This window comes from Sinocyclocheilus rhinocerous, unplaced genomic scaffold (assembly GCF_001515625.1).
Source record: "Sinocyclocheilus rhinocerous isolate Xijiao unplaced genomic scaffold, SAMN03320098_v1.1 scaffold2931, whole genome shotgun sequence".
In the NCBI taxonomy this organism is placed as follows: domain Eukaryota; kingdom Metazoa; phylum Chordata; class Actinopteri; order Cypriniformes; family Cyprinidae; genus Sinocyclocheilus; species Sinocyclocheilus rhinocerous.
The window spans coordinates 95,374-108,498 of NW_015626384.1; the positions used below are offsets into that span (position 1 = coordinate 95,374).

At 38.6% G+C, this 13,125-nt stretch overlaps 2 protein-coding genes across 3 annotated transcripts in view; both read right to left on the reverse strand.

Moving 5' to 3' along the window:
• Positions 1–573: 573 nt before the first annotated feature.
• On the reverse strand, positions 574–8,337 carry grk7b (G protein-coupled receptor kinase 7b). Its single transcript, XM_016518781.1, has 4 exons — positions 7,738–8,337; positions 6,304–6,741; positions 2,338–2,609; positions 574–907 (listed from the first exon to the last, which is right to left on the reverse strand). Exons 1-4 carry the CDS (start codon positions 8,335–8,337, stop codon positions 574–576), a joined length of 1,644 nt encoding a protein of 547 aa, XP_016374267.1.
• A 2,365-nt stretch (positions 8,338–10,702) lies between these two features.
• LOC107713281 (RING-box protein 2) overlaps positions 10,703–13,125 on the reverse strand; it is a 4,900-nt gene continuing 2,477 nt past the window's right edge. Inside the window, exons 2-3 of one of the 2 annotated variants that reach the window (XM_016518740.1) lie at positions 11,740–11,787; positions 10,703–11,166 (exon numbers count right to left, since the gene is read on the reverse strand). In XM_016518740.1, the coding sequence (XP_016374226.1) occupies positions 11,048–11,166; positions 11,740–11,787 (167 nt within the window). In that variant the 3' untranslated portion in view covers positions 10,703–11,047. The remainder of the gene's footprint in view (positions 11,167–11,739; positions 11,788–13,125) is intronic. The other variant, XM_016518748.1, reaches the window with a different exon arrangement.

The window sequence follows — 13,125 nt, forward strand, 5'->3', positions numbered from 1 at the left end:
AAGGGCAAATATCTGCAGCCTGTCCAAAACCACAAGCCTCTCTTTCCCATGTCGTGCCTGACACCGTCCTTCGTCATATTTCATTAATAATCCCCCGTGACAAGAACAGGATTTGAGATAATCTAGTTATGAGCACGGCTAAAATATTTAGGAGCTCACATAAAAATGTTACTCCTTTGAAAAGGATAAACTTTCTTCAGCATGGCTGGGTTTATCAGTGCCCTTATTCACAAGTCGTCTTCCCGCCTAAAAAAAACAGTATCTCGTTGTGAGCAGTGACCTCTGCTGGTCATATATTGTAGTCAACAGAACAAAATTCTTTTTTATTTTCCATATAAATGCTCATTAAAAGCACTTGGTATTAAAAGAAATGAATACTAAAATTATAGTATTTATTATTATAGCAATAACCCATCAAAGTAGTCACTATAAGATCCTTTCTTCAAAAATGTGATTATATGGGAAAATCTCTGAAAATCTAAAAAAGGACAAAATAATATGTAAATAAGCAAATAAATAAATAATAATAAAAAAAAAACCAATTGTTTTGTTGTGCAAGATGTTCTTGTTCTATCACAGAAGAGTGCAAGATTTGGATTTTTGCTCATCATCATCATCATCCAGTCCCACTTTCTTCCTGTTTGGGTCGTTAAGCTCATCAAAGAGTCCGCTGTCAATCATCTCCTGTTGCCATGGAATTGGCACTGCTCCTGTGCTGAATTCTTTAAAAAACTTCTCATCATTGGCATTAAATTCAACCCCTTTAACCTCAGAGAAGTCTCGAATGTCGCCCGTGTCTTTAGCGTACACAACGTTGGGTTTGGGCACCCATGGAGGTGCAATAAGCCCCGCCTCTAGTCGAGGGATGTTGATGGATCTGAAGAACTCATGTTTCTGAGGGTCATCCCTAAGGGCAAATAAACAGTTATGAATAAATGTATGGTTACTGCATGACATTTACTCACAATTAAAGGAATAATCCAGCCATATTTACTTACTATCACATCACACCAAAACTGCCTGCTGCATTCTGTATTTAAAAACGTTTGCCGAAGTTTCCATTAAATTATGCAAAATTTGTTTCCACATTTTGAGGACGTCCAAACATTAGATGTTCTAAGAATTGATCTGAAGAACTCATGTTTCCGAGGGTCATCCCTAAGGGCAAATAAACAGTTATGAATAAATGTATGGTTACTGCATGACATTTACTCACAATTAAAGGAATAATCCAGCCATATTTACTTACTATCACATCACACCAAAACTGCCTGCTGCATTCTGTATTTAAAAACGTTTGCCGAAGTTTCCATTAAATTATGCAAAATTTGTTTCCACATTTTGAGGACGTCCAAACATTAGATGTTCTAAGAATTGTTTTGCTTTCTTCTTTTTTCCTTCTCTTGGAACTTAACTTAATATGAGTCTTTTGAAGGACAACAGCATTATGATAAACAGACCAATATCATTACATCCTGGCACTCTTTCCCTCTGTCACAGCTTTCAAATCAAATGCACCAGTTCTGCAGGTTGGACGTCGATAATATCAAACATCATTGGTTTTTGCAGGTCTTGTGACTAAATGGCTTGACATCAAACCTAATGGGCCTTCAGCACAGTACTTGAGAGCTAAAGACTGTCAGTGAACAATAGCTTACATTTTTTATTCTGTTTCCTCACAAAAAACTATGAAAAGGCAAAAGAAAACTAAAAGCTGAAAGTGCATAAGTCATATTGAATTCGTATGGTGATTTTATGATGTTTTTGGCCATTCTTGACAAATGTGTCAGAAGCTGCACAAAAAATCTTTGAAAGATTCTCATTATGTGTACCATGGAAAAAATAACAGCACACAGGTTTGGATCGACATAAGGGTGAATAATGACAGAATGTTCACTTTTGGGTGAAACGGTTCCTTTAATAGGATTAAAATAAAATTTTAATGGGTTGAAATGGTTTCAGCAACTGACTTTGAGTATTATATGTTAATATATCATTTAAACCTATGAGCAATGAAGCTGGTATTGAATCTGTTGGTGTCTTCACCCACAGAATGAAAGTCCCAAAGATATTATGTTTAACATTCATGCTTTGCTCCGTCCAAACCCAGTGCTGAGGCTCCAAACCCACTGCCAGTGCTCTCAGTGAGAAAGGCTGACAGAAACAGTCTGTTTCTTCAAATTGCTGCCACACTGGCTTGATTTTGCTGACAGAGTAAAGCTTCTGTTCCTATGTTGGCATGCAGAGGGCAGAGTTGGACTGACTACGTCCTAATAATGACCTGGAGTGGAAACAGTGTGTCCTCTTGCCATGAAACACAAAAACGCTGGCACTTACTTGCAGCCAAGGCGGTCTTCAACGTTCTTTTTCAGAAAAAGACCGATGATGTCCTTTGAGGGGGCGTCAACATTTTTGTGTTCAAATTTGCACTCGTCTTCTAGAGTTCTCCTTACTATCTCTTCTTTAGCAACCTTCTCTTTGTGACCTCTAAAAGGCAGACGGCCAGCCACCATCTCATAGATGCTACAGCCCAAGGCCCACCAGTCCACTGACGTACGGTACGGTTCCTGCTTCAGGATCTCTGGCGCCATGTACCCTTTGGTGCCAGCCTACGATGGAAAAGACAACAAGAGGGGTTATGAGAAAAATCATTCAGCCTTCTTGAAGCCACCTGAAAAAGCATTTCAAATCATATTTAAAGACATCTATCATGGTACAAACTCTTTGACCTTTTCATCATCCTCACTAAAATCCCATTTCAGAAGAGATTCCTGAGACAAGTCAAACACACAAAAACAATCCCTTGCCATTTCACCAGTATGTGTCTCCAGGGACTCAAATCAAACCCTTTGAGGCACACTACTCTTTTGAAGAAGGGCGTGCTGTTCCAACCTAGATCAATGCCAGCTTTGCGTATTACTGTGATTAGCATTAGTGAGGGCTTATTTAGGGTCTTGTGGTACCCCTGGCTGTCTGAAATATTAGTTAACAATGAAAAAGTCAAAATTTTCTTGGTAGAGCTCAGATTTTTCTCATTTTGCCACTTGGAAAAATTAGTTAAAGGGATAGTTCACCCAGAAATGAAAATTACCCCATGATTTACTCACCCTCAAGCAGAGGCGGACAGTAACTAAGTACATTTACTTGAGTATTGTACTTAAGTACACTTTTTGAGTATCTGTACTTTACTTGAGTAATATTTTTTCTGGAAACTTATGACTTTAACTTCACTACATTTGAAAGACAAATATTGTACTTTTCACTCCACTACATTTCAAGTAATGGAGTTGTGTACTTTGTCCGCCTCTGCCCTCAAGCCATCCTAGAGGTACATGACTTTCTTCTTTCAGAGAATTCAGACGAATACAATCAGAGTTATATTTAAAAAAATGCCCTGGCTCTTCCAAGCTTTATAATGTCAGTAAATGGGGTTTAAAATGCCCCTGTTATGGATAATGAAAGGTTCATATTTTGGTTTTGGGAGTCCCCAACAACAGGTTGACATGCATGCAAGGTCAAAAAAACTTTTTTTTTTTTTACCTTACTTGCTCAACGACTCCCAAAAGATTCGCTCAAAGATTAATTTTTCCAAACCCCTCCTTTGCGTGACGCTAATCTGCAGTGATTGGTCCGATTGGTCTCATTTTCATTTCATCATGCCTGTAATGCCTGATAAAGCAGTGTTTGTGAGCTCAGTGCTGCTTTGTGTACAGCGTTACCGGGGAAACCGCTATTTTTACCGCTTCAAAGAATGAATCTGCATTTTCATTGAGACCAATGCGAAACGACCAACAAGTGGGCAGGCAATATGCTAATGTTTCATGTTGAAGTCAACATGAAATGACTATTTCTTTTGAGAGACAATAACTTTATACACGGTGCACTTTCAGATTTAAAACTTTGCAGGATGTTTTCATTCACCTAGTAATTTTCAAAAATCCATTATAGGGGCACTTTAAGATTTTTAAGGCCAAAAACTGCATCCATACATCATAAAAAGTACTCCACATAGATCCAGGGCGTTAATAAAGGCCTTCTGAAATGAATCGATGCGTTTGTGTAAGAAAAATGTCCTTATTTAAAACTTTACAAAATTGTGATCTCTAGCTTCCGCTAATTGTCATACGTGCTTTCACAAGAGAATGGTGTTATAGCGGATGATGTACAGTAGGTAGCATAAGCTCCGGTAAGAATATACTAGTCTAGCGAGAACCAAGTTTTGTTTAAAGCAAAGAAAAAACATCCTCCTCTTGACTTATATCGAAATCCTCTGACATGAACGAAGTTTTGTTTGCTTGCTCCGTTGAGCTTCTTTGTTCATTACTTCCGCGTTCGTCACCGCGTTCGTCTACTCTACGTCCTATGTCATCCGCTGGAACGCCACTCTCTAGTTAGAGAGAGCTTTTAAATACGGATATTTTTCTTACTCAAACACTACAATTCACTTCTGAAGACTTTTATTAACCCCCAGGAGCTGTGTGGAGCACTTTTTATGATGTATGGATGCAGTTTTTTTTGGCCTTCAAAATCTTAGACCCCATTCACTGCCATTATAAAGTTCGGAAGAGCCAGGACATTTTTAATATAACTCTGATTGTATTCGTCTGAAATAAATAAGTCATATACACCTAGGATTGCTCAAGGGTGAGTAAATCATGAGGTAATTTTCATTTCTGGGTGAACTATCCCTTTAATTGTTGGAAGTATTAGAATCATTCTAAGGTATTATCCATGACATTATCCATGAGAGCTGATACAGTTAAAATGATACTGAACATAGTCATTATGATTTGGTAGATTTAAATACTAAGTATCTAATACAATTCATTGTTAAACTAAAACACAGTTTGGGCATGTTTACTAGAGAGATGCTCCAACGGGCTGTATCTGTGGAAATGCGTATTGCAGTAGCACTATGGTGTCTGGCTACTGGGAGCTGGAAGCTATAAGACACTCTCATACCATTATTTTTTGTATTTCTGTCGCCTCTGGCTTGCTTAGTTGGGGACACTTCATTTCCAGCGATATCGTCGCCTTGATTGCACAGATACTATGATACTATGAACTAAGCTGAATGAAGACATCACTGAATTCAATGATGAACTGTCTTTAACTGGAAAATTAGTGTTTACTATTGTCATTTTGCATTATTGACACACTATTTTCCTAATTAATGCTGTTCAGTTGCTTTGACACAATCTGTATTGTTAAAAGCGCTATATAAATAAAGGTGACTTGACTTGACAGTTAAGCGATGTTGCAATTCATATTGATTTTGGAATTTTTTGCAATTTCGTATTGCAATCTGCCATGCATGCACCTGGTCTTTTCGTGACCAGATATCATGATGTGGAGTATGTGATTTTGGCCTACACATTTTCAAACTAATTAAACACACCTGATTCTACTCATCAGCTCATTAGAGACTTCATAGATGGATAGGATAAAGGAAACCTTCAAAATGTTTAGTATAACTGGTATAACTGAGGCCAGATGTTAGGAGCTACATTGCTGTGGTTGGGAAATATTGCTTTAAGACATGGGTAGTCAACCCAGCTCCTGGACAGCTACCATCATGAAAAGCTCAGCTCCAAATCCAAACAAACACACCTGAACCAGCTAATCAAGGTGTTAAGGGTTACTTGAAAATGACAGACAGGTGTGTTAAAGCGGGGTTGGACGGCTTGCATCTACGGCTGCATCTGAATTTGCATACTTCCCTGTAGGCGAAAAACAGTGTGACAAAAATCCGACTACCTATAATGTACCTATATGTAAGTCTGAAGTGTGCATTCGATGGACACTTTACTATCCCATGAGGCCACGGGAGAGGATTTATGAATGGTAGTGACGTGACGCAACTGACGCTGGTACGTCTCGTGACAATGACAACATGGTGAATGTAGTATGTCCAGATACAGTACATACTACATAAATTCATACTATATAGAATGTAATCTTTTTGCAGTTGTGAAAAATTGCTTATTTAAAAAAAAGTTAGATTTCTAGGAGCAGGGTTAGCTATACCTGCTTTAGGGTTATCACTAAGTGTCAATAACTTGAGAGGTATTAGTAAATACTTTGAAAAGCTTTACGCACACATTTATGATTGGGGGTAATTTTGGGACTCGGGTGTTCAGCGGTTGTCTAGGTTGTTCAGCAGGTTGTACTGATATTTGTACATACTGGATATTTGTTGGATTTAGACTTCAAAGTTTTAATATACCAGGCCAGATTGTTACCCACTAATCTACACCATCATCATCAACATCATAAAGACTTGTCTTATGTTACTGTTTTTACCTTTTGAGTGATGGTTTTCCCGTTTGGTAGCTCCACGGCTAGACCCAAGTCTGACAACCTGCACTGGCCTTGACTGTCCAGTAGGACGTTCTCTGGCTTCAGGTCCCGGTACACAATATCCATCGCATGAAGGTGCAGGATACCAGTGATGATTTGGGCTGTGTAGTGAATGATGCGCTCCATCTCAATGCCAATCTCCCCAGTGTGGTAGATGTGGTACTTCAGATCCCCTCCATTCATCAGAGTCATGACCATACACAGGTGGGTTGTCGTGTCAAACGCGTAGGCCAGGTTTACCAGAAACAGGCTGTTTACCATCTCCAAGATTTTTTTCTCCAGCAGAGCCATCTTTTCACCTCCTTTTTTCTTCAGACGTTTCTTGTCTAGCTTCTTGCAGGCATACATGTGGCCCGTGTGTTTGACCTGAACAGCACACACCTAGAGAGAAATTTAAATAACATTCAAAAGAGGAACATTACTGTTTTGAAATGGAAAGATGGGCTAGATTTGGGCAGAATTCTACATTTTGAACAAAGCAATACATTCCTGCTGTAATATAGGGCAACAGTGAGAATGTACACACTTGAAATAATATTCAGATAAAGGTAATTTTTCAAAGGGGATGTAGTCTAAGCAGTGTCCATTCCTTTGATTATGTGCACTAAATGGTACGTAAAAGGTGCCCAGATGGTGCCAAGGGGATTTTTTATTCCATTTGGCATTTGTATTCCACTGTTCATCAAAGGTTGTCCAACTCAGTTGAAACATTGCATATTGTGTTTAGTTTGGTCTTAAAGGTATAGTGTAGAATTTCTGCCTATATAGCATCTGAAAAATAGTGACCTTAAGTTCCATTGGCTGGAGAAACGGATAATCTTGCCCCAAACTCACACCACAGGTTGAGCTAGAAGCTGTCATGTTGTTCCACTGAAACTTACAGAGCAATGTTTGATAGTGCCACTCAGGGCCGTCGCTAGGAATTCTGGTCACTGTGCACTGAATTTGCTATCGGATGCCACTGTTGGTAAAATCAACCTGTGAATGGCTTACTTCATAAGTAAGAGATTTTGCAACATGCATAACAGGACAACAAAACGACACTGTGTTTTCTAAATGCACATTCTTGGTCTTACTCTGTAAAACACATCAGTGCATGTTAGTCCACCGAAAAAAGTGAAAAAGAAAGTAGTTTGCCTTACCAAAAGGATTACGGAAAGCAAGTAACAAAACCAAAATAAACCTACATTCTGAAGACATGAATGTAAGTAACTATAGTTAAACTGAACAATAATTCAGAGACAGCTCCAATTATACAATGCTCCGCAGCTAAGACAACCGACAACAACAACTTTTTTTTTTCTTTCCTTTAAAAAAAAAAAAAAAAGTTTCCTCTGTAGATTTGTTTGTGACTGGGTAGGAGGTGCAAATACTCACCTCTCCAAATCCTCCTTTCCCCAAAGTTCTGAACTCATAGAAATATTTATCAGAGATGGACTGCTTCTCGAATTGCTTCCATTGCACAAATCTATCAAAGAACGGGCTGGTCTGATACTCAATGAAAGGTTTTCCTCTTAGAAACTCCTGTGTGGCTTCTTTAACCTGTCCCATCATCACCTCCTCAAAGTCCTTCTCAGACACAACTTTACACTTTTCCGCCATGTCCTCTGTCAGATAAGCCATGAAACTCTTGGAATCAGCTTTGCAGAATTTGTTAATGATATTCTGCCTGGCTTTGTCTTTAGCACCGGCCTCTGCCAAATTCCAGTCATTCAACTCATCCAGAAACTCTGTAGCGGCTAGGTATTCTGGACTGGAGGCTAAAAGGAACCGTCGGAAGCATGTTTTCCCAATGGGTTGCTGCTCACAGATGTCCTCAAAGTCCTTGGGAATAGTTGCACGCACCTCTGTACAATTCTCAAGTTGGGGAAGAATTAGGCTACGCCTTCGTTTCCTCATCTCCTTGTCGTCAAGACTCTGTGCTTTCAGGTAGGCTGTGTTGGCCACCAGGTTGTCCAGTCCACCCATGTCGCACATGGCTGTGGTGAAGTGAAGGGTCAACTATGTGACGCTGCAGGTAGCAATGAATAAGAAATAAGGAGATACAGGCAGTGCAGAGTGAAGCTCTGATATGATGATGAGTCAAAATGAATGAGGCTTCGGAGCCTCAAGTCGGAGTCTTCCCTGTTCCACTCACGTAATTGCTCAGTAAGAATTAAAAACCTCAAAAAGGATTTTCTCTTAAGTAAGTCTCTTTGTATGCTAATTCGTGGATACTGCTCATGGAAAGGAACTTATGCCGTATATTAGTTAAGAGGCTTTGGACTATGATTAGCCACAATGTTAAGGGATAGACAATGCAATTAACGTGCTCAGTCCTCTACTATCAACTTCAGTTCAAGGAAATAAACAGAACTAGATTCTACTAGGTTTACGAAGAAAATGCGAGTGGTGCTTGCTTGTGAAAACTGTGCCTCTTTAATGCTCAAGGGTGTTGCTATTCAGTGTTTTAGCATGTAGCCCAAGCAAAAAAGGGACATTCTGGTCCCTAGATATAGCTCAATCCTTCCTTCAGTGTTAGTGCCAGTTCACCATGTCAGCCAGTGTGAACCGACCTTGATGCCCACTTCATTGTCTGCCAGGTGAAAATACATCAAATCACTTGGAGAAATAATAGCACTAGTTTAAATTTTAATTCTTTTAGCGGTCTGTTCAAATTCTGAAACCCACGTTTGAGCCATAGTAGCTAGGCTTGCCTTAACTAATTACAATTAAATACTTGATGTTACAAGCTGATAGTTCATGGTTGTTTTCAGTTCTTTGAGAGTCTGAAGACTTTAGGAGCTTACAAGAGTAGGTTTAAAGCTCATTATATGAGCACATGGAATGAGAATAAAGTGAGAATAAGCCTTCATTAGGTGTAAACATTATAGCAAAATCTGTCCTCTTCGCTGCATTCAACCCAGCTTTGCGCAACGGACAGCCATGTTTCAGAGGAGGCTGTCTGGCAGACGGCTGACATCATATTCCTATAATGATACAACATTAGCATTTATTAAGATGGCAAGATTTGAGACATTGTTTCTCTATTTTTTCCTTATAAAATACTTAGAAAATTAAGTAATGACAATTGAAATGCTGGAAAATTGTTTTGTAGAGTAACAGGTGCCTGCACATAAACGTCTTTACAACACTAACATTTTATTTAATTTTCTAAATGTGTGAGATCAGATAATAGCCAACAAGTGTCCAACAAACATATGAACTCCTTCAGTACATCCCAGGAGGCACCTCATTGATTTGCCAAGCAGTATTTCTATGTGAACATGTCTAATATGAAAATAAATTGGTTGTGCAGCAATAAAGATTCTATTCTTTTCTGTTGTAGAAATCAAATAATCTCAATTTGCAGATAAACACCAAGAAATGCACTTTAGGTATAGATAGATTTAAAATTATATTGGGGAAGCCTTGATTATATCCATCAGGAACTGAGTGGACCAGAATGCTGCCAGATATGAATATGAGCACCTTAAAACATTGTCCAAGAAGCTTCATTCTTGGTTAACACCGGACAGCCTTAAGTATTTTCACAAGTTATTACATTACATATTGTTTGTACTGTAGTATAGCAGGACATTTGTTTCACTGTTTAATGTCTTTCCAACTACAAAAACAATTTAGTTCCTCATATTTTGCCTTGATTACACTCGTTAGCAAAACCTTAACCCCAGAATGCACCGGGGAAACCATCAATACAAATATTTCGGTTTACATTGCCATTGGCTAAAAAAGCTTGCGTCAAATTCAAACTAAATCTTTGTCTTGGAAATAGTTCTTATGGGTTCCGGACTAATCACAAGCACTCAAATCCTGAGCTGATTGTTTCACTGGAATTAGAAAAGGATGGAGCAATACACGGAGTACTGGCAGAGCACTTAGGGAATGCTTTTTCTCAGACATCTGTTGCAAAGAAAGATAGAAAAGTCATGGAAATTTCTGTATATTAACTTTTTTTTCCTCCCCAGTATGTTATTTCTTCGAATTGATTCTGCACCTTGCAAGTACTTATGTAAAATGTGCCCATAAGCCAGCTTAATATTAATAATTACTCTCATTTAATGCTGACCAAATCTTCATTTTTGAGTAAACTAATCCTTCATTTCTGTGCTTTGAGGGCTTTTTAGAGATATTTGTACACTAAAAATGTATAATAATAAAAAAAAAATTCATAAACTAATTTTATAAATATATATCTATATCTGTCTATGTATGTATGTATGTATATATATACGTATATAAATAAAAATATATACATACACGTGTGTGTGTTGCGCAAATCTTCACCTTAAAATTATTTAAAAATAATCAATCATCCAGTAATCAGAAACAAGCACCTATACAACATTGAGATTTGATTTTATTTCTAACACACATAAGACACATTCACAGCACAACTTCAGTTATAATCACACATGATGCCACAAACACCCAAGTGAATCTGTCGTATCCCGGAGCTCTTCTGGCTGGTTCTTCGTAATGCTGTATGAGGTGACAGAATGGTAAAGCTAACCAGTGTCACCTGGATTTCTGCCAACATCCTTGGTTTCACTTTGACAGTCAAACACGTGCACACAGGTTTTCCTACACATTCAATGGCTGGAGATGCTCTGATAATCAGTCTGGTCTCCCTAAGCAGAGTAGTGCCAAAGTGGATGGAGGAAATGTGGGTCCAAAGCTTGAATCCTCACTTGCCAATCCTCTGTACCACCCAGTCCTGTTGGCATAGTGGGCATCTATTGTTCTGCTTCACCCAGAGGGACATGCAGCAGTTGTGGAAGGAGTGGTTGCACTCTCCCCATACCACTGAGAGAAAGATAGAATAAGAGACAGTGATGTTTCAAACCCAGAAAAACAAAACACTGAGACATTCCACAATTGATCTTTTTTTGTGTTCCGCAGAAGACAGACAGACAGTGATACTGGTTTTGTAACAACATGAGGGTGAATATATGATGACAATTTTCATTTCTGGCTGAACTATCCCTTTAAGTGTGACACTATCCTTTGATTTAACCTACCAGTGTGGAGGCAGGGTTTATTTTGTGACGCAAATGAATACTATGGATCGTGCACTTGGTCAAGGTACTTAACCCCAGGTTGGTTTAGTTGGATTGCCCCTAATAGGTGTACTGTAAGTCGCTTTGGATAAAAGAAACGGATAAATGACTCAAGTATATAATTTATTATACTGTATGTTAAAAATGGGAAAAATAAAGAGATAAAATGTAAACAATATGAGTGCGAACTGTAACGGCAGTGAACAGTGCAGCCATCTGCTTCTAGGGGATTAATGTAATTGATTAATTACGGGATAAATGTAATTGATTAATTAGGCAGGCAATTAGTATGCCAGCAGTGATGTTACAGTTGACTTACCGACACAGTCCTCTTGTTTGTTTTCAGCCTGACATCTCAAGCATGCATCTGAAATACATTTAAAATACATATTTACTATTAATTTAAACATAACCAGTTATTTTTTCTGTTCATTTAGGGCAGAAATAAGTTGAAATCTATGTCATTTTAAAATTCTGTCAGAGGACAGATTTACTAAAGTCACATGCAATTACAGTCCGACTCTGTATATAATTGTTTTTTGATTATGTTGGAATGCATTAACTACATTTACTTGTGATGAACCAGTAAAGTATGGCTGTCTCACAGCTGTCAACTGCCTACCTAAACATAATTTTTGTATTTTTTGTTTAAATTATCATAAAGACAAGTGCATCTCCTATCTTTTTGAATGGGGAAACATCAAATTCTCCAAAACTGTTCACCAAGCTTATTTGAAATCACAATAAAATCTGACAACAACTGTCTCATAAGTGTAGTTTATTATAATAATGGTGTTAGAAAAGCATATTTTTTCAAGCATACATTTCACAGTTGTTTGCTCCCATTGACTTCCATAGTATTTTTTCCTACTATGGAAGTCAATGGGGGCCAACAACTGTTTGATTACCAGCATTCTTCAAAATATCTTCTTTTGTGTTCAACATAAGAAAGAACATACAGGTTTGGAACTACATGAGGGTCCTTTAACACCCCCAAAAGTGGTACTAATCCTGCTCTGTATACTGGGTAAAGGTATGTTTCACACTTGTAAATTAGATGTGTGATTAGCAATAGCATCACTTTTTACCCAGGGTTAAGAAACCCTGCTCTGGAGCAGGTTTAGCAGTGTTTTTGCAGTCTTAACCCCACACTGCAGTATATGAAGATATGGTATTAGAATGTTAGGGCTAGATGCTTAGCAACCAGCAGCTATTCCCGTGCCTCACATTAAAGGGGTCATATGATGCGATTTCAATTCTTCTTTTCTCTTTGAAGTGTTACAAGCTCTTGGTGCATAAAGAAGATCTGTAAAGTTGCAAAGACTAAAGTCTCAAATCCAAAGAGATATTCTTTATAAAAGTTGAGTCAACCACGCCTACCTAAAACGGCTCCTTCTGACCAGCCCCCACATGTCTACGTCCCGATGTGGGAAGATTTGCATAACGCCGCCCAAATGTTCACACAAAGAAAGAAGGCGTAACATTTATTCTCGCTGTAGTATTGTTGCTGCCGCCGTGTCGTGAAGGCGCTGTTTCGTTGTGAAAGCGAAACTACTTTGTTTGGCCTTCCAAAAGAGGACAATATCAGCTTCGTCATGCCTAGAGCTGATGCGTGCTGGTTGCTGAGGGAATACATCAACTTCGTGCTTGTGGATCGCCGGATCGGCTTTCACCGTGAACGAAGCGGAGTCCAGCCCGGGGTTGT